The 22,749-nt window shown below is 38.6% G+C and overlaps 1 protein-coding gene across 4 annotated transcripts in view; it reads right to left on the bottom strand.

The window, feature by feature from the left end:
* Nucleotides 1-131: 131 nt before the first annotated feature.
* LOC127450785 (serine/threonine-protein kinase LMTK2-like) overlaps nt 132-22,749 on the bottom strand; it is a 78,212-nt gene continuing 55,594 nt past the window's right edge. For 3 of the 4 annotated variants that reach the window (XM_051715135.1, XM_051715134.1, XM_051715136.1), the window contains 8 exons: nt 14,082-14,212; nt 9,059-9,143; nt 8,646-8,767; nt 7,903-8,052; nt 4,921-7,810; nt 4,683-4,815; nt 3,896-4,150; nt 132-2,161 (listed from right to left, as the gene is read on the bottom strand). In XM_051715135.1, coding sequence (XP_051571095.1) covers nt 2,133-2,161; nt 3,896-4,150; nt 4,683-4,815; nt 4,921-7,810; nt 7,903-8,052; nt 8,646-8,767; nt 9,059-9,143; nt 14,082-14,212 — 3,795 coding nt within the window. In that variant the 3' untranslated portion in view covers nt 132-2,132. Of the gene's footprint in view, nt 2,162-3,895; nt 4,151-4,682; nt 4,816-4,920; nt 7,811-7,902; nt 8,053-8,645; nt 8,768-9,058; nt 9,144-14,081; nt 14,213-16,604; nt 16,730-22,749 lie in introns of those variants that run through there. The other variant, XM_051715137.1, reaches the window with a different exon arrangement.

Genomic DNA, 22,749 nt, shown 5'->3' with positions numbered 1-22,749 from the left:
TAGGTTACTGTTGTCTCTGCATATTTAATTGGGATAGAAGAAAGTACTTTAAATAAGTTGCACACGTCACCATTAACAGAATAAATGCATCTGTAAAACATACCATACCTAAAAATATCATACAGGAGACATAGAAGTTCATTTTCATTTAATTCCATAATAAAGAGGGCAATTAATTATAAACGATTCCTTCAGACACTAGGCATGATCATCAATATGAAGTAAAAATATCAGCATTTTTAAAATTTACAAATTGTAAGGACATGATGACCTGCATTTCCCCATTTATAATCTCATCTTCAATAATTTCTCAACGGTGATTTGTCAAGTTTTCACTTTAAATGACAAAATGAAACCTCGTACCAACTTCTTACATCATTCCCAATTTACAGACAAAATTAAACATTTATATACATCAGTACAGTTCAACATTGTTACAATTTAAAGATGTGCAAGATTAAGCAAAAGTACACTGTTGAATATAACCAAAGAATACCCTTTCATAAAATTTGAAGTTGAAATGAAATTAAGTGCTGGTAATCCAGATAGTCCACTGGTCTAAAACATAGAGAGAGCGTACTGTACTGAATTACAAAGGGATGTAGAAGCTATGCACCCGATTGCTCCAGCCATAACCTCTAGAAATCAACATCAGTCTCGCAATCTTGAGAATGCTGTACCAAAATATTCAGTGATATCAAAAGTTCATCTGGCTGATTCCATAGTTTTATTTTGACTTGATTTCATCTATGTACATTAGTTTTCTCTGCCATTATCAACCCAAAACAAAAAGCATTTAGAGCAGCTAGACTGGCAAATATAAATTATTAAAAATGACATATCACAATTACCTTTAAGACGCAATGAACAGCACATGTGCTGAAAAGGAGGAAAAACTTTAAACCAGTTCCTATCCCTTGTGTTTACAAGCTGCTCTTAAGAGTTAACAAGGGCAAAACAAGAAAAGAATCTTTTTTTTCTAGCTTTGTTTATCATCTTGAGGCTATAAGCAGCCATAAGCTTTAGATTTTGGAAGTTCTGCCAACTTCTACTTTTGCAAAAATGCAAAAAATCTTTTAATTCTGGGGTGAAAAATGACCTGTTCTTGACAAGTTCACCCTTGTACAGAAACTTTCCAACAAACACCTGAACTGAAGTTCAGAGAATGAGGAGCTTTGCTAATGGGAACACAGGCAGCTGAACACACTGGACTTCCTACAGTGGAAAGAGCAGGGCTGTTACAGGCACTGTGATGACCCATTCATTATACAACCAGAAAAAAAAAAAAAAAAAAATTTTTCAAATAAATGCCCTGATGCACTGCACTTCATAAATACACCTCACAAATAGACTGCAATGATAAGAAACTGCTTAAATTTTTTAGCATTTCCTCTCCAAAACTTTTCAACGGCCCATATCCTGACTTCTACATCACTGTATACAAAACAAGACAACTCATTGGAACTATACGGGTTAGGCTGAAAAAGTGGTGCACTTTCATGAATGTATCGTCTGTCCACACTGTACAACAATATCTGTGGAGTAGCATACTGACATGAATGTTGCTTCTATTGGATATCTAATCCAGAACACGATCACATAAATAAGATCTTCACACCAGATTTTACATTAAAAAAAATAAAAATAAAAATCCAGTGTGTTAACGTAAAAGGCAAGTATCGTATGATTTACATTGCACAACTTGAGCATGAGCCTACTGGCTCATTAGTGTTTACGAGAGTCCTCCGGTTAAACGACATATTTCAGCAACATCGTTTGGAAGTAAAATGTGGACATTGAAAAGAAATGTATTTAAGCAATAGTACATACACAAACAACAAAAAAAGAGGCAGGACACTTAGGAAGCTTGTGAATGTTTCTAAAGCGTATGTGAAGCAAGGTTTCTTAAAATTGCTCTGATGAAAAACATAAAGTAAAGAATCCAGACCACTGAGCTGAATCTTCTGCAGAAAAGAGGAAGCAGTCACAAGAGGGAGGTGTTGATGCCACCAGTTTAGTCTGTGCCTTAATTTCCTCAAATAAATACCAATGCGTCCTGAGAAGCAATCAAAGCCTTCAAAGCATGAGTCCCATCACATTTCTACAACATTTAGACATGTCTGATACAGTGATTAATCTTTCTCCCCATCTTCACCACTTCCTGAGAAAGAAAAAAAGATACAGAAATAAAAATGTTATAATAATTATTTAAAAATTATATCAATAAAAAAAAAAACAACAAAAAAGCTAACATTACAAAAAAAAAAAAAAAAAAACCCACAATTTATCATGCCCCCTGATCGAACATAAATTCTGTAATAAGTACGTTTCCAACCAGCAGAGCAATTTAAGCTTGAAGTGCTGCCACCATGTTTTTGCAACTCACAGTCAGCAGGGGGAAATAATTGAAACTCCAGCTGTACAGGCACAAAACAACAGCCGTTTGAAAACAGCTGAACAGAGCAGAGTGCATGGATCTCAATAAGTTTTTTTTAAAGTTCCAAACCTAATTTTACTTGACACAGTGTCCTAAAAATAATGGCTATAAACCAGTGAAACATGATGCAAACACAGTAAGACGCTCTAAAAACTTCTTTTTTTCCCTTCACAGATGGAACGTAAGAACAAGTCTTGTAAGAACAGCCCAAGACTATCTCTATCTAGACAGATTAATGAACTCTGCTACAATAATGTAATGTAATGTCTAGCACCAACAATCATGCCACAGTCCAAATCACTGAGATCACATTTTTCCCCATTCTGATGGTTGATGTGAGCATTAATTGAAGCTCCTGACCCGTATCTGCATGATTTTACGCACTGCACTGCTGCCACACAATTGGCTGATTAGATAATCGCATGGATGATTGTTGGTGCCAGACGGGCTGGTTTGAATAATTCTGTAACTGCTGATCTCCTGGGATTTTCATACACAACAGTCTCTAGAATTTCCTCCGAATAAATATATACATATATAGTTGTGCTCAAAGGTTTGCATACCCTGGCAGAAATTGTGAAATTTTGGCATTGATTTTGAAAATATGACTGATCATGCAAAAAAACTGTATTTTATTTAAGGATAGTGATCATATCAAGCCATTTATTATCACATAGTTGTTTGGCTCCTTTTTAAATCAGAATGATAACAGAAATCACCCAAATGGCCCTGATCAAAAGTTTACATTCCCTTGAATGTTTGGCCTTGTTACAGACACACAAGGTGACACACACAGGTTTAAATGGCAATTAAAGGTTAATTTCCCACACCTGTGGCTTTTTAAATTGCAATTAGAGTCTGTGTATCAGTAGTCAATGAGTTTGTTAGCTTTCACGTGGATGCACTGAGCAGGCTAGATACTGAGCCATGGGGAGCAGAAAAGAACTGTCAAAAGACCTGCGTAACAAGGTAATGTTACTTTATAAAGATGGAAAAGGATATAAAAAGATATCCAAAGCCTTGAAAATGCGAGTCAGTACTGTTCAATCACTTATTAAGAAGTGGAAAATTCGGGGATATCTTGATACCAAGCCCAGGTCAGGTAGACCAAGAAAGATTTCAACCACAACTGCCAGAAGAATTGTTCGGGATACAAAGAAAAACCCACAGGTAACCTCAGGAGAAATACAGACTGCTCTGGAAAAAGACGGTGTGGTTGTTTCAAGGAGCACAGGGTATGCCATGGTATGCCATGTAACTTTTGAGCACAACTGTATATATATATATATATATATATATATATATATATATTATATGTTTATTTGGATGCCTTTAAAGCAAATATTAATGTGACTAATTGCGATTAATTCAATAAATTAACCAGCATCTCATGAAATTAGTTAAATTAAAATTGTTGTCAATTGAAAGTCCTATTCTGTAAGTTTGTGTTGGACTTACCCCCTTGTTCAGTGTCGGAGTCTGTTAGGTGGGTGAGGGAGAAGCTAGCAATGTTGGCTGGGGAGATGGAGAAGCGGGAGTAGTTGGAGGGGGTGTTCCAGCTCTGCTCTAGGGTGCGGTTGGCAGGGGGTGGGGAGAAATACTTTGAAGCTGCCGAAGTCCCACTTGTCCTACTTGCAGCATGATCACTGGTTGCCTTTGAAAGGAAACTGGGCTCTGGAGATGGGAAGTCATCATCCCACTCGAATGCACCACCTGTTAGACATAATAGAAAGATTTAATGGGTTCACGGGTTAAAACTGTAATTAAGGATGTAGTGAAAAGGTTCCCCATAGGCAAGAAATATACTCCGTGCCAGCAAATTTCATCATCAGCACAGTACGTACAGACAGTCTTTAAGCATAGTGGCACGTCACATGCGCCTGCCATACTGTTAAAAGAGTATCACAAAGCAGTCGTAGTGTGCATACGTCGAACACGTCCATTTTGCATCACAGTCAAAAGAATATACTTTAAAAGGCTGAGCACTCGAACGTTTGTGAGATGGAACGGCACATGGAAAAACAAAAGTATACTCTAGTCTTGAGAAGAAACATAGATTACACTAATGCCTTTTAGCGCCTATCGTACCAATGCTGAAAATGCAAAGCACACTTACACTGTGTTCTGACATATTTTAGAACACAATGATGCGTGAAATCAAGCTGGCATGGCTAGAAGGTCACGTACTTGCATAGAGTATGTTTCGGGCATTATGATAGTCAATGTGCAGTCATTCATTGCATACCTTCTTCATCTGTTGAGCTTTCAGAGTTGGTAAATCTATTTAGGTAGCTGGAGGAGGCCACTGGACTGCTAAAATCAGACACTTGACTACTGGGGTCATGTGTATGCTCCCCAAGTTCCTTTGTTGGGGTTTCCTGTTTGGATAAAAACAGGCATATAAAGACAGATTCTCTTGAAAGAAAACACTTGAGGTTTATGTAAATAGATTTGTTAGTACGGGTGCAAGCACAACATCAGACCTGGTCAAAAAGGTAGACGGTGACATCATCAAAGAAAGAAACCCCACGTTTATCACTGCTCTCTTCTGATGCTGGTTTAGCAGTCTGAAGGGACTTGGGCTTCAGCAGACTTTTGAGGTTGAGGGAATTACTGTGGTCCGAGATGATAACAGGTATGGGATGCACAATATCATCCTCACTACACTCAGAGCTAGAACTGTGTAATCGGTAAGCACGCATGTCCTCGTCTGATTCATCACTATTCTCATCTTCTTCATCAGCCTCCATCCCATCCTCTGGCACGTATTCCAGAGAGGATCCATCCAGCTTGCCTAGATATCTCCCCTCCATATCTGGCTCCTTCTTCTTCGTTCCCTCACCAGCATATGTTCTTGTTAGCTTTGCATGGACCATGATGTCAGTGGAGGGCTGCGTTGAGGTAGTGGATGTTGCTGCATGTTCTGGGGCTGCAATATAATAAGTTTGGTCTGAGACAAGATCAGAAAACTCAGATCCATCCACAAACACTGATTTATCCTGGCTCCAATACTCCTCAGTGGTAAGAACCATCTCTGGGAGAGGAGATGCTCTAGTCTGTAAATCACCATCATCTGATTCTGGAGAAGTAGGACCTGCAGATTCTGTGGATATATCTGTCTTGGACAGCAAATGCTCCTCATTAACTACAACTGCTTCAGTTGCATCACTTTCATCAACAACACGATTACTCTGGTGCCAAAATGAAGAATCTGTCAGACTGCTTACATTGATGTCATCACTCTTCTTATCTAGCTCGTCATTGTCTGAAAAGTAAGCCGAATCTCTGTAGTTTCCACTCAAGGGAACATCACCAGGTTCTTGCTGGTGATCAACCCCATCACCGTTTACCTGAACATCAGGTGCACTCTCCACCTCAGACACTATAATCAACGGAGGAACCAGTGTAGAAATAGGCTCCACAGCAAGAACTATCCCATCCTCTTCTGAGGAATCCCTCACGCTTGTCTGTGAGTTCCACTCGGGTGACTCTAGATTTTCTGTTTCGTACCCACTGTCGGCGGCTTTGTAGGGGTTTTGAAGCTTATTGACAGTGGTTTCTAAGGGCTCTCCATGTACCACGTCCCTCTGCATATCAAGAGAATCTAACGAATCCGGTGTTTCAGCCAAATTCTCAATGGTTGGAAGAGTGGATGAGGTGCTGTCTTCCAGGAGGCTGTCTTGACTAATTTCAAGACAAGAGTCTGACACCAACAGTGAGGACATGTCCTGAGTTACATGGTTGTCCAACAAAGTTTCATCTTGAACGATGACTTCTGATGGTGGAATATCCTTGCCCATCTTCTTGTCCAGCTCCATTATGATATCACTCATTGAGTCGTTACTTGTTAGACTTTCAGTGAGGCCACCTTCAGTATAATCACCAACAGGTGAAGTAGTAAAGTTAAGCTCAGCTAAGTCACTGATTCCTAGATACTGCCCATTCTCCTTAGAGGCTCCAAAACATTCTTCAAGGCTAGGGGGTTTGGCATCTATGCACAAAGAATCTGTAGTGGCACTTTCAAGGGACTGATGACTATTGGACGGACTGTTGACAATGACCTCAACACTCTCAGAGGTAGATTCGGAAGAAGAGCAAGCCCCAGCTTTTGTGGAATGTAAAGAGCCATTTGTGTCTGGCAGCTGGTTGCTACAGGTTTCTCCTGTTATTAACATATCTGAAGGCACCGTTGTTTCATTTCCTATCAAAGGCGACAGAAAATCTTCTAAAATAGGGCTTAATAAGTCCAAGAATTCATCCTTAAGCTGTGTAGAATTCTCGGCTGTAAGGTTTACACTATCTGAGATACTGGTGTCAATGATGGAGCTTACTGTCTCCTGAAAACTTCTTGAGTCAGGCTGAGAGGAAGCAGGTTTCTCCTTAATCAGGCCGTTGTCTTTGAGGAACAAAAAGTTTTCAGTGAGTTTCTCAGTGTTAAGAAGTTTCATCACATCTGCACTCTCCCGATCAGAGATCTCCAGATGAATAGCTTCTGGTCCAACCTCTAAAAAAGACTTCTGAAATCTGTCATTCGCCTCTGTACCATTGGATTCCCCATCACACTCCCTCTTCGGCAAATTCATCTCTGGGAGCTCTATAAAACCTCCACTGAATGCATGAGAATCTTCCAATTTTACATCACCAACACTGAAAATGTTTGTATGGTAAGGGCTCTCATGTTCACTTGAGGACCATATGTGGCTATCCTGAAGGTAAGAGTCTTTGGAGTCAATGCTCTGATGGAAGAAATCGGCATCTGTACTGGACTCATCCAATCTGACATCCTGTAAGACTATGTACTGCTGCTGCTCTGATGCGCTGGTGCCCTCAGCACCTTGACTTTCCTCCATCCCAATGTCACTTTCATCCAACTCCTCCAACTTAATAAAGTACTCATTTCCAGAAGACGCTTTATGTGCATCAAAAACCGGCAAGGTTCCCGGAACTCTGCCAGCTTCTGTCTGACTCTCAGTGTCAGGGAAGTGAGCCTGAATGTCTTGCCGTGGCACTGGAAAGAACATACTGTGGTAATTCAGGGTAGTGTCCATGGCAGAGCGATTGTGGCTGTCATAGAGGTCATGCTTGGCTGCCTCCCACACATATTCGAAACTTAGCCCGTGACTCGTTTCGGTCACCGTGAGCACCTCATCTGGTTCTCGTCCGTCATCAAACTGCTCCAGGATGGGGAAAGAGGAGTGAATGACGGTGGCTTGGCGAGTGGTGGGATTTGGTTTGAGAGAGCTCCAGCGCTGCTCGAAGTCATCCTCCACATCTTTCTGGCCCTGCATACGGAGATAAGTGAGCAAGCGGTGGATTTCTTCAGCAGTGGCCCTCTTATCTGCAGGCAGCCAGCAAAACTGCAGAACTTCATACCTGATGGCCAAAGCACACAGTTGAACTTTCAATGTTTCAAAAGAGGGAATTGATCTCATCTCTGAAAATAGAGTCATCCATAAAAGACTTACCATCTTTCTGAGTAGGGTAAGTCCAGCTGAGGCTTGAGAAGTCTGACTTGTTGATCTTTGAGCACATGGTTGAGCACTTCTCTATCTGACAGGTGAGGATATGGCTTATTTGCACCCTCAAACAGCTCCCACAATGTCACACCTAATGCCCTGAAAATACATATCTAAATGTTAAGGATATTTTAAATTGTATGAATCGATTACTCGATTATCCATTTTTATTTTTTTTATTTTATATAAGTGATGCAATTAAACATTGCAACTTTTTAGCAGAATTCAAACCATTAATTGCAGTAAAAAAATAATAATAAAAAAAAAAATCAAAATTAAGAGAGACAAATACAAAATCCATATTCAACAACCATATTAAAAAAGGGACAGCTCTGTAATAAAAGTTTGCATATTTAAGCTCATGAAACAGCTGGCTGACAATCAAGCCATCATTTGAGCAGTCTGAGTGATTCACACATGTGCACCATTAAGAGTCAAAGACCATTAAATTTACAACTCTGAGTTCAGACCAGTGCAACAGTAGCTCACTTTGAGAAGGCTCTGATCTGCCAACTGCTGTGAGAGGTGAACAATTACTACCATTATTCAGCTCCTCCCTCTACACACATATTTTTTACTTCAAATGACATGAGAGGGCTATAATGTACCATTAGGCCAAAATCTTCCATAGAATTGCAAACGTGTACTAAATGCAAGTGTCAGAGGGGAAACTATTGCTTTGAGATACCTACCAAACATTGCTGGGTTTAGTCTGTTCTGATGTAACCACTCCTCCATGCAGTTCACCAATCAGCTCAGGGGCAAGCCAGCGCAGAGCCACACACTGGTCATCCTCCGTGGTGATGTAATCCTCCTGTGTTAAAAATAAATAAATAGCATGCAAAAGTTAGTTAAAACCTAATTCTACTTAGGGGTAAAACATATTTAATTTAAAAAAAAGATACTATACCCTACACAGTATTTATGTTTGGTAGGTTGAGAGAGATGTTTTGACTGCTCTCTGCACTAGAAGTGATAACTAAATACATTTACATTTAAATGCTTTGGGCTGTCTAAGCCTTACTAAAAAAGGTACGAAAATGATTCAATAATTTAGAACATTAATGCAAAAAAAAAAAAAAAAAAAAAAAAAAAAAAGCATTACCTTATAATTTGCAGGGCCAATGCCATAGTCTCCAACTTTGACAGTCAGGTCTGTTGTAAGATAGCAGTTCCTTAAAGCCAAATCACTGTGAAGGAAGGTAGGAGTAAAAATGAATCGGCATGCCTCTCAAAAAAACTATTTACATATAAAAGGACACTCTTGTGTGGTGTGCAGTGTGGTAAATAGACTACGCCTCCTAAATAACTCCAAGAAGCAAACATACCTCATTCAAGTCTAAGATGGTCTGGAATTTACAATGTCACATCTTAAAATATTATGTCAGAATTTACAATGGCCTGGCATAAATCAGTTAAGAATGTGTTCTGCATTTCCATACACAATGGAAATTAGGGCTGGAAATTACCACAGACTTCTTGATTCGCTATTACAACGATATTTCCTAGCCGATTTGATATGTATTGCGATATTACGATTCTGTAAGTATTGCAATTTTATGTTTAGATATAAAAACTAACTACTTTTTCTCAGAAAGAAATGTCTATCGAAGAACAGCTGTGTCTGAAATAACAATTGTTTCACTCTGTAATATATAATTTGCAAGTAAAAGATAGGAATGTGCAAAACTACCAATTGACCAGTCAGTGTGTTGTCTGAGCTAGGTGACTAGTTAGTGCAAAGGAACCTATGTAAGGCTGCATTATGTCCATTTGTATTCAACAAATAAATAGTGGTGTGAAAAAGTGTTTGCCCCCTTCCTGATTTCTTATTTTTTTGCATGTTTGTCACACTTAAATGTTTCATATCATCAAACAAGTTTAAATATTAGTCAAAGATAACACAAGTAAACACAAAATGCAGTTTTTAAATGAAGGCTGTTATTATTAAGGGAAAACAAAATCCAAACCTACATGGCCCTGTGTGAAAAAGTGTTTGCCCCACCTGTTAAAACATAACTTAACTGTGGTTTATCACACCTGAGTTCAATTTCTCTAGCCACACCCAGGCCTGATTACTGCCACACCTGTTCTCAATCAAGAAATCACTTAAATAGGACCTGCCTGACAAAGTGAAGTACCTGTACTCAGAGTCTATGCAGCGTTCTCATAGACAACACTATTCTTACAACTGCTCCCAGATGGCTGACAAAGGAAAAAATTGGGAACTCACCATTTGCACATGCTCTGCGAGACACGGTTGCGCTGCGCGCATGAGCGCCAAAATCGATTGGCTCAAGATTCGTGATTTGTAACAGAATCAATTTTTTTTCCCCAGCCACTTTTTATTAATATTAACAGCAGAAAGGGGAGAGGAAATTATAGGGGTGAGAGGAGGTGATAAGATTGGCCCTTATGCACAGGCCTGATTCAAACTTGCATGTCTTACATGAGCAGCACGGCCAGCATTCTGGAGATTGTGCACCAAACACTTTATGGGACAATTTGATATGCTGACAACTGCACATTCTTGCATTCAAGCCTTGCATTCAGGGTACAAAATTAACTTTTTTGTCCACCAGCCTAATTGAATCAGCCACTTTGATATACATACACTATATTGCCAAAAGTATTCGCTCATCTGCCTTTAGAAACATATGAATTTAAGTGACATCCCATTCTTAATCCATAGGGTTTAAATTGACGTCGGCCCACCCTTTGCAGCTATAACAGCTTCAACTCTTCTGGGAAGGCTTTCCACAAGGTTTAGGAGTGTGTTTATGGGAATTTTTGACCATTCTTCCAGAAGCGCATTTGTGAGGTCAGACACTGATGTTGGACGAGAAGGCCTGGCTCGCAGTCTTCGCTCTAATTCATCCCAAAGGTGCTCTATCGGGTTGAGGTCAGGACTCTGTGCAGGCCAGTCAAGTTCTTCCACACCACACTCGCTCATCCATGTCTTTATGGACCTTGCTTTGTGCACTGGTGCGCAGTCATGTTGGAACAGGAAGGGGCCATCCCCAAACTGTTCCCACAAAGTTGGGAGCATGGAATTGTCCAAAATCTCTTGGTATGCTGAAGCATTCAGAGTTCTTTTCACTGGAACTAAGGGGCCAAGCCCAGCTCCTGAAAAACAACCCCACACCATAATCCCCCTCCACCAAACTTCACAGTTGGCACAATGCAGTCAGACAAGTACCGTTCTCCTGGCAACCGCCAAACCCAGACTCGTCCATCAGATTGCCAGATGGAGAAGCATGATTCGTCACTCCAGAGAACGCGTCTCCACTGCTCTAGAGTCCAGTGGCGGCGTGCTTTACACCACTGCATCCAACGCTTTGCATTGCACTTGGTGATGTATGGCTTGGATGCAGCTGCTCGGCCATGGAAACCCATTCCATGAAGCTCTCTACGCACTGTTCTTGAGCTAATCTGAAGGCCACATGAACTTTGGAGGTCTGTAGCGATTGACTCTGCAGAAAGTTGGCGACCTCTGCGCACTATGCGCCTCAGCATCCGCTGACCCCGCTCTGTCATTTTACGTGGCCTACCACTTCGTGGCTGAGTTGCTGTCATTCCCAATCGCTTCCACTTTGTTATAATACCACTGACAGTTGACTGTGGAATATTTAGTAGAGAGGAAATTTCACGACTGGACTTGTTGCACAGGTGGCATCCTATCACAGTACCACACTGGAATTCACTGAGCTCCTGAGAGCGGCCCATTCTTTCACAAATGTTTGTAGAAGCAGTCTGCATGCCTAGGTGCTTCATTTTATACACCTGTGGCCATGGAAATGATTGGAACACCTGAATTCAATTATTTGGATGGGTGAGCGAATACTTTTGGCAATATAGTGTATATATATATATATATATATTTACAAACTAAACTTAGAGCACCTCCTGAGATGGTTTGAGGTCATTTGCAGCATTTTCATAAACGACACTATTCTTGCACACTGTTTTCAGATGACTGAAACAGAAAACAGAGAGTAAGAACTCTTTACACAAGGCACGCTTGCACTGCACACGTGAGCAGCAAAGTGCCACTGAACCTCTGAACAAACAGCGACAAATCATCAACATTTTTCTGTCGTCTGTTCTTCAAAATATAAAAGTGTGTTTCTTCAAGCATGTGTCTTCATGTCTATGAGTATTACTTGTCATGTGTCACTCCGTGGCCTCCTCGTCTCATTTACTAGCATAAATCATGTATCCAAACTCAAAGATGAGTACAAGCCTTCTTCATTATAAAATTGCCTTTGTGCAGCTGACTAGATGCAAACCCATCAATCTCCATCCACTTTGTGTCTAAGTTGCATACAAGACATTGTGGACACAGAACAAAGTGTTGATTGAGTGAGTGTGTGTTTTGTGGTTGGGTCCAAAGGTTACTGTAAACACACCAGCAGGTGTCGATGCTGGAGCTTTTCCCAACTCTACTCACATAGCATCAGGATATTGTTCCCAGTGGGAAACAATATACTTACTGAGCCAGTGAGTGGTCCGAGAGGACATATGGTGTCTCATTCAGATTGAGGTCCAATGAACACATGCACCGGCTTTGATTTCAGTTTTGCCCACCTTTTCTGAGGTGTCTCTCTCTCTCTTACACCCTCTCCCAGGACATCGCTGACACTAGTGCAGTTTGCTCACAGAGCGCAGGACAACTGTCATGCTCACTGAAACCACCGCAAGATAAATGGACAGATATTTTAGACTCTGCCCTCTGGGCAGAGGGGCAAATACAGTACTGTTGACGGGTCACGGAGTAGAGCTGAGCTTTTGGCCGTACATGGCAAATTCATGTGTGCAGACAAGTGGTACATGAAGGCAACTGCTGCAGTGTGCATGAACATAGAGAAACAGCAAAAGCTGTGGCAGAACAAAATAGTACAGAAGCATTTTAAAGGAATAGTCCACCCAAAAATGAACAATCTTTCATCATTTACACACTCTTATTTTGGTTCGAAACCCATTTGTCTATTTTTTCTTCCATGGAACGAAAAAAAAAAAAAAAGAATGGTAGCCTCAGAAACTATTCATTTTCATTGTAAGGAAAAAAGATGCAATGAAAGTGAGTAAACTAACCCTTTAACACATCACCAGTCATCTAGCCAGAGAAGTCTGGTTTCTCCCAGGGTTTTCACGACTTATTAATTTTTTTGAGTTTTTGTTTCTTGCCACATTCACATTTGGCTTGCTCACTCAAGACATTAAGGCATGATTTTCAAAAAAAACTGTTCACTGGGGATATTCAAGACATGTACAGCTGCTTTAAAACTATGTGTATTGTGTATTATGTGCATTATGAAAAGCGCTAAAAAAAAAATTTATTTGGATGTTTTTATGCAAAGCAGCTGAAATGCCCAAATCTCCCAAGAATCCACTGCTCTGTAGATTTCATGCCTTCACACCCATCTAAACTTGCTCATGTAGATGCCCACTGTGGGAGTGGCAAACATGGTTTCGCCGTAAATCAACTTTGAAACCAAAAATCTAAGAGCCAAAGTATTTTCATGATGGACACAACAACAGCAAGGAAACTCCATGCCTCCTTTAGAGTTGTAGCCTATATAACTCCACCCACTCCCCACGCCCCATACGAGGGGATCCTGTTACGCTCGAACTGCAGAATCATCATATCCCAACAGCGGAGGACAGCCAACACCCTGTAATCCAGGGGAGCTGTGCAATCGGACACCTTTCAGCATATTCTGAGCATGCAGGAGGGTACAGACAAGCTCAGCATGGCAAGACACCCTAGATAACCCAGCCTTGACTCCACAAGACTGGAAGGGTAAGAATGAAAGTGCAACATTGCCTTTCACAGAGCCTTGGCCTTTTTTGAAAAAAAAAAAAAAAAAAAAATGGAGGCCACCCAGCCACCACATAGTGGGAAAGGCTGAAAGAAAACACTCACACGTGCAGGCTGCAGTGTAGACACCTGTTTACCGTTTACAGCATTACACATGTGTCTCTCTGTTCATGCGTGTTATTTGGACTGCATGAGGGTTAGGCAATGTCAAACAAAGCAAGACATGCCAAGAATAGGAATAAACCAGTTGTGACAGTGAGTGGAAACGAAATGCAACGTGTGCCCACATTTGAGATCTTTGCAGTACCTGTGCAAGAAGTTGTGTTTGTGCATGTGGGTGACCCCAGCGGCGATCTCGCAGGCCATTTTCTGCAGCTGTAGTAGTTCTCCATTCCTGTACAACCACTCATGTTGCGATACATAACTCTTCAGGTCCCCCTGCACAGCAAAGAACAAAAACAACAACAAGTGTTGAAACAATAGACAATATACAACCAATTACAAGAAATAACACCAATTTAAGACCAGTATAATTAGTGTTGTACTGAAAATGAATGCAGCTGTGATTCTGCACTCCAAAAATAAGATATGGCTTTTTTACACAATAGATGCATGAGCAGTTAATTTTGTTAATACTGAGTAAATTATACCTCTGACATAATATATGATATATTATGCAATTTGGCTAATTACTATTATGTAAGCCAGATATTTCATCTTTACTCCATCACTGAAAATTGCTCTAAAAAGATGCAAAAGCAGGATCAAGCATTGGAATTCTACACTGCAAACACATACAAGTAAAGTGATACAAAACGTGAAACTAACGTATTGAAGCTGTATTAGAACCCAGATTACTGGACTGGAACTAATTGTTGTATAAAACAAAAACAAATAACTGAAAATATATATAAATCTTCATGTGAAGCAGATTTCACGGCACATACAACATTTGAGGGTACATCGATGGGACACAATGTTTTCAGACTGAATGTGACAGACAACTTACAGAGACAGCCACAGAGGGGCAGTACTTTCTCTTTGTACAGATGCTTTACTGCCACCAGGGAATCAACCAAATAAGGAAAAGGCTGTTTAATAGAGACTACTACATGCTGTGTCACAGCAATTTAAAAATAAAAAAAGCAGTGGTAAGACAGGCTGTGCAGATCAGGGCTGTTCAGATGTGTTGGGTTTCGGGGCTAAAGGGAAGTTCAGGAGAAAGAGGCCGCACTCGAGGAGATGAGTTTTGCTGGACTGAACAGAAGTGCAGTGTTAATCTCCTCAATGAAATTACTGAGCAAAATGTTCGTTGATGAAGGGTTATTTTCTTTAGTTTGTCAACGATAACACAGACAAGACAAAAAAGACACATCATGACAATAATCAAACGGTTTTAATTTAAACATACTGTTGATGAGAAAATGATAAGACTACAAGATCCTAACAATGCACTAACAGTGTTTTTTTTGTGTTTATTAAAAAATTGATTCAAATAATCCAGTCATAGTATTCCCCACTTGAGCTGCATGAGCAGCAAGAGCTGAATAATAACCTTTTAAATACCTTACTCAAACACTTTGATTTATACAGGTATGTAGCATTAATCAGCTACAATGGTGTCCAAAAGTTTGGTATAATGTACAGATTTTGCTGTTTCAGAAGGAAATTGGTACTTTAATTCAACAAAGTGGCATTCAACTGATCACAAAGTGTAGTCAGGACATTACTGATGTAAAAAACAGCACCATCACTATTTGAAAAAAGTCATTTTTGATCAAATCTAGACAGGCTCCATTTCCAGCAGCCATCACTCCAACACCTTATCCTTGAGTAATCATGCTAAATTGATCATTTGGTACTAGAAAATCACTTGCCATTATATCAAACACAGTTGAAAGCTATTTGGTTCATTAAATGAAGCTTAACATTGTCTTTGTGCTTGTTTTTGAGTTGCCACAGTATTGCATTGTTTTGAGCAATGAAGGCTATACAATGCTTAAAACTGCCAAAAAACTGAAGACTTCATACAAAGGTGTACACTACAGTCTTCAAAGACAAAGGACAACTGGCTCTAACAAGGACAGAAAGAGATGTGGAAGGCCAGATGTACAACTAAACAAGAGAATAAGTACATCAGAGTCTCTAGTTTGAGAAATAGAAGCCTCACATGTCCTCAGCTGACAGCTTCATTGAATTCTACCCGCTCAACACCAGTTTCATGTACAACAGTAAAGAGAAGACTCAGGGGTGCAGGCCTTATGGAAAGAATTGCAAAGAAAAAGCCACTTTTGAAAACAAAAATAAAAGTTTAGAGTGGGCAAAGAAACACAGACATTGGACAACAGATAATTGGAAAAGTGTTATGGATCTTAACCCCATCGAGCTTTTGTGGGATCAGCTAGACTGTAAGGTGCGTGAGAAGTGCCCGACAAGACAGCCACATCTATGACAAGTGCTACAGGAAGCGTGGGGTGAAATGTCACCTGAGTATCTGGACAAACTGACAGCTAGAATGCCAAGGATCCGCAAAGCTGTCATTGCTGCACGTGGAGGATTTTTTTGATGAGAACTCTTTGAAGTAGTTTAACATTTGATTTTTTTTTTCAAATTGTAATAGTAATGTTTCACACTATTAATGTCCTGACTATACATTATGATCAGTTGAATGCCACTTTGGTGAATAAAAGTACCAATTTCTTCAATTATTCCAAACTTTTGGCCGCCAGTGTATTGTTAGAGCTACAACAAAAATGTATTATTCCAATTTACTCCTGCACAGACAATGAAGTGAATGAACAGGTGAACTTGAACCAATTTATGTGCTTACCAGAATGCTCCACTTGCATTGTGAATACGCCATTCCCTTAGGGTGCTTTCACACTTGGATCGTTTCCTCCCCCCTCCACCTATTCACATCCTATTATTTGGGTCTGAACTGGGGTCCGAATTGCTTCACCAACGTGAGCACAAGCAGCAGCTGTTAACCACTGTAACTAGGTAACAACTCAAGAACAACACATATGTTTGTCTGCCACAGATGCATTGAATGTGCAACAACGTGAAAATTGTCAGCGTTTGTCTGCCGCAAGCCCGCTGATGCGATGCAACAGATGAGAAGAATGTGAGCTGCTTTCTAAAGGTGATTTATTTTTATATACAAGCAGGTATGAGAAATGCATTATAACATAATAATTGCTATCAGGAGCTTGCAAAGATGCAAATTATAAGTCATCAATAGCCATTCACTGCCGCGATTTAAGATGAAAAGATGACCAGTTATTGTAGTGTTTTGTATATTTTGTTCCAAAAGCTGCCTATGGACGCAGCATTTTAAGGCAATCGTAGGTGCACTTTCGAAAAAAAAGGCAGTTCCACAAGGTAGGCAACTTATTCATGCTGCATCCTAATATGTATCGTTTTAGCCAAATTCCAAGGCATTACCACATATCCTTCATCAATTACATAACGCATTGCGACAAGATATAAGATGGCGGGGGAAGCAAGAGAAATGTTGATTATAAATATATTTTATCCATTACAGAAAGATATCTATAAAAATAGTTCTGCGTAATTAAAACTGACCAATTTTCCCAATATGTGTGTGCAAAGTTTTTTTATGCTCAGACAAACTCTACTGAAATCAGTTGAGTCATATCTTCCTTGTACTTCCATTCAATACTGAAAACAGATAAAAAAAAAATGTTCTGCATAATTAAAAATGTACTATTTTACCCAACATGTATGTGTGCTACATATTTTTGTGCTCATTAGGGTATGTTAACTTGGCAACAACCTAACATTAAAACCAATTGTGAGTTGAGTCTTCCTTGTACTTCACACGAGGAACGTTATTGGTGTGGCATGGAGAGTTGCTCCCAATGTAGAGTGTTCTAAATCTGTCACTTATGAAGTTTTGTGACGGTTGGGATGCTGCCTTGAGGCCAAACTATAATTTATGTCGCAAGCCGACATATCTCGCGCAAAATGCGCATCAGCACAGTATGCACCAATATCCACATGTAGCCTAGGTTTTCTAGACACGCGGACAGTACGCGTCTTTCTGCATGGTCTGCACATGACTGGCTTTGACTGTGCTTAAGAGTATCACAAAGCAGTCGTAGTGCACATGCGTCAAGACAGGTCCGTTTGGGCTCTCGATCAAAACAGTATACTTTTAATGGCTGAGCACTAGACTGATCAGCACGCATTAATGGTGGAAACATGGATGCCTTAAAAGTCATACAAACTTGTTAGATCTAATTAAATTTGTCTATTTTATTTAAGAGAAACTCAAAAACTCTAAACAAAACTGCATACTCATCTTTGAGGCTAAATAAGTGCATATGCAGCCTACACCTATTTATAAAAATAATAAATTAATAAATAATAATAATAATATTAATTCATAAGAAATATGAATGAAGAAATCGGATGAACCGTTTCCACCATTTCATGTGTACTCGCTCAATGACTGACTTTGATTACATAAGTCACAGAGGGTGTAGACGCTGGCCCTGAGAGGATCCTGATATCTCTGACTCCTAGCGACACAAAGTACTCCCTTTGGAATGCTGCGGGAGAAACAGGGTTTATGCCACCAGTAGCATAATATATCATTAACTTTCTGTTTAATCAGACAACCTGTGATGCAAGAGAAAAAAGGAGCTCTGTTTGAACAATGCAAGGATTGTGAAATTGATCTACCTTTCATTTATTAACTATTAATTCATGCATAATTCATACTATCATGAATTATCTTCCACTATTAATGACTAGCATGATGATATGAATGAAGTATACTAAACATTAGTACACGTAACTTAAGTGTGCCTGATGTTGTAATCTATCCAAATGTCTTCAGTGCCTAAAATAAAGGGACCACAAGCAAAATGAGCGACCATTTCAGAAAACATTAACCATGTTCATCTCACAATAACATGTCCAGGTGCACCCCATAATTAAAAAATAAAAAATCATGTTTTTCCTCATCGACAATTAAGCCTATTTTAGGACCAGAAATAGTTTCTTTACATTGCAACATTATTATAATAACAATTATGCATGTATTTGTATTAACTTTTTACCTTTGAATGTTTTTATCTATTTATTTTATTTTTTCAGTTTTCCCATTTTTCTTAATGGTGTTTTCATGATTCATTCAAATTTCATTCATGTATCACAATGATTTTTCTTTTATTTAAATCAGCATAAATTAAAAGCAGAACAACAAATACTAGCATGATGTATAAATACTTATACATCAAAATACAAATACAAAATATAAATAATTTATCGTTATTTGTATTAACTTGTATTCCTTGAGAATGGGTGTTGAGGGGAATGTGCTTAAAGGAATATTCAGGGTTCAATACAAGTTGAGCTCAATTGACAGCATTTTTGGCATAATATTGATTACCACAAAAATGTATTTTGAATCGTCCCTCCTTTTCTTTAAAAAAAGCACAAATCTGGCAATCTGTCAACATTAAAATACTCATTATTTCAAAAGTTTAGCCACAAGACCTAAACAATATGTGTGAACATGATTTTAGTATGATAAAATCACTTACTAACCATTTTCTATGGAAAGTTATAGCCAATTTTTACAACTTTGTTGCCATAACGATGTAATGTGAACAAAACCTAAAAACCTAAACTGACAGTAAAAATTACGATTTAAACAACTTTACAGCTCAAATAATACATGAGTTTTAACAGAAGAATTAATGTAAGTGCTTTTATAAAATTATAAACTTCACATTTCTGCCTTTAAACCCTCCAAAAATTGGCCCCATTCACTTCCATTGTAAGTGTCTCACTGTAACCAAAATTTTTGCTGCTTTTTTTAAAAAAAATTTTTAAGAAAAGGATTGACGGGTCGAAATACATTTTGTGGTAACTAACATTATGCCACAAATGTAGTCGATTGAGCTTAACTTGTATTTGAGCCCGGAATATATTCCTTAAACTGTTAAGAAAATAATGTCACAATGCAAAATAAATAAAGAAAGTAATAATAATAATAAAATCATATTAGTCCTAAAAAATAAGCTTTAATTTCTATAAAGAAAAAAAAATTCTTTTTTTTTTCTTGTGATTTCTTGAAAGGTTTTGTGCGAGTCATGGATGAACATTTTGATTTTGTGAGATTTTCAAATTTTTCTCATTTTAAATGTAAAGCATAAAGCCAGTTAAAGTACAGTTGTTGTTTTTTTTATCTAATAAAGTATAGTAAAATTCCACTTTATATTACAGCTATGCTCTGGCTTAAGACACACACACACACACAGCAGCAGTTCCCTAAAGACAGTCTTTACAGCAGAGACTGTCACTCAATAAGGGAGCAACTGGCATTCTGTAAACCAGCTCCTATTGCACCCTGCAGTTATATTTCAGTCTAAAATGCACTGTGTCAGGGTTACCACTGGTTACCAGTGATACACAAAGAAAATCAGCTACCCAAAGACCTTTGAAGGTGCTCCTCTGTACCTCACACATGACATGTTGAACAAACCTCTTTATGTAAAGTGTAAAAATTCCTGAACAACTATAGTCTTACAAAAGCACTTTCAGTCTTTGCGCCTTTAATTGATTATGTTCAGAATGGAATACTTGTATACTGCATACTGTTTTTTTTGGGGATTTTTTTAAGTATTTGAAACAGTATGCATCATGTTGCATGTTTAATTCAGTGAGTGGCATTTAGTTATCATTTCTGAAGAAGACATGGGGTGGAGGCACATTTTTAATCAATTTGTGCAAAAACGAGTAAAAAAAATCATGGTTGAGAGGAAATGGAAGGTTATTGGACACCCAAATTGGTCTTTGTCTTGGCATCTTGGGTCTTACACTCTGACTTGGGTCAAAACCTGAGCTGTAACACCAGCTAAGTAAAGGACCCAGACTGCATTACGCAACAGTGGGCCACAGTGAGCTCATGCTCTCTCTAGAGACGGATGGGATGGCTCGGAGCCATCCACCTGCTCAAGCCCAGAGGATCCCAGACCACGGGCATTGTTCCCAACAACTGGTCAGGTGTGCAGAATGTTCCTTACCACTAGCGCTGTGGGATTAACATGCAGCTAACTAATTACAGAGCATTAGCAGGGTCTACCTCAGCACAACCGAAATGAATCAGGGAATACTGTCTCTTTCTCAGATGATTCACAACGTGAGTTTGCACAAACACCGAGTAGTGAACTGCCAGGTTTAATCAACCTTTATGTTTGGTAGATTAGCAGTTAGGGGGAGAACAGATGATGGCATGTTTTTATTTGTTTCACTTTGCACTAGCACATTAGAGGCTTATAAACCGTAACTTTTTATTGCAGCAATTGAGAATTAACTATAGACATGAAATTATTGAATTTTTATTTTTAACCTCTCTTTTTCTTTTCACAATCGCATTCCAATTCACATTTTAAAAAAAATAAATAAATAAAAATAAAAATATATATTTTTAATAATAAATAATAATTTTATAATTGTATTTTATAATATTTATTTTTTAACCTACCTGCATGGACATGTCATTATAAAAAGCAAGTTCCACCAAGAAAATTAAAGCGCAAAGCTTCACAAAAAATTATTTGTTACTTTCACAATCATATTCCAATATGCCGTCAATCAAAAACAAGATGTTTTTAATTTTGTGTTTTTATGCATGAGCTCGATCAGTATTTAAAATGCAATTCTGTGTTGTATACCAACCCTTTTCTCTTTCTCACAGCACCTTTTGCAACATGGTGATAAAATGCACAAACACAGTGAGATGTGAGAGTAACAGTGTCAGTAAAAGAATCCTGTTGCTTTATTAGGATATGAGGGAATCGGAGAACTACCTAATGCAGGCAGTTATTTGGATCAGATCCATGTCAGGCACAAGCAACACACCCGAAATAGATCAAGTAAAAAGAAAATAAATCAAAGGACAAGAAGCAGCCCAATGACAGAGACTGGCTCAATAACTTCAGACAGATGCTAGCCTAATTAAAGCACTGGGAACAAATAAGGTACAGTGGAGTATCTGGGCATACAGCAGACTGTTCTGTGTGGCAGTGAGACAAGAACAAGATCCCACCATGCAAATCGGCCACTTAAAAGATGATAACGTTAACTTTTAAACAGAAAGAAATAATAATAATAGTATAAAAATATTTGTTTAAAAATATGTATAAAATGATGATCATTCTCATAAGTTGAACACTCAAGCATATTTTTATAAAGACTTGGGAACTGAGAACTTCTGTTTTTGTGTTGCTATATGCCACTAGGTGTGATTGCAAGATAAACACGACTATTACAGAGTGACCCTTTAATGCATAATTCATCAAATTCAGGAATTAATGTTTATAGTACACTGTTTACAATACATCATACAACTAATTGACCAGACAGTATCCCATACTGCCTTGTTTGTTTAAATATGCCATCTAATTTTACAAAGCTCTATTCTAGAGAACATTCTTTGCCGTTTTGAGACATAGGGATTTGGCAATTTTCCCAACATGACTGGGGGGTTAAGTGCATTAAGATTCATGATAAGTTAAAAGTAGTGCTGTCAGTCAATTAATATTTTTTAATCGCAATTAATCACATAATTTTTCATAGTTAATCGAGATTAATCGCAGATTTTAAAAGTGCTGACATTATATACTCTATATACAGTATACTACTTTTCTTGTCTTTTTAGGAAAGAAAATAAAATTATATGTAACAATATAATGCTACATAAAAATGTTTCCTAACAAAGTCTTCCATAGCATAAAGAAATGCACTTAAACTGCACCGATTCAAGTAACAATAAACATTTCCCAAAATCTAAGTGGGAGCTTGACTAATTGAAGTAACTAATCCCCACATAGGTTGTATATTTATTGCAATGGGCATTAAATCTCGTCACAATATTAATAAGCTGGAAGACTGTAGCTATCTGCTTTGCTACAGCAGCCATGAAGCCACTTTTATGATAT

Source organism: Myxocyprinus asiaticus, chromosome 13, assembly GCF_019703515.2.
Source record: "Myxocyprinus asiaticus isolate MX2 ecotype Aquarium Trade chromosome 13, UBuf_Myxa_2, whole genome shotgun sequence".
NCBI lineage: Eukaryota > Metazoa > Chordata > Actinopteri > Cypriniformes > Catostomidae > Myxocyprinus > Myxocyprinus asiaticus.
Note: the sequence above shows the minus strand (reverse complement) of the source record. Positions and strands in the feature narration are given on the sequence as shown.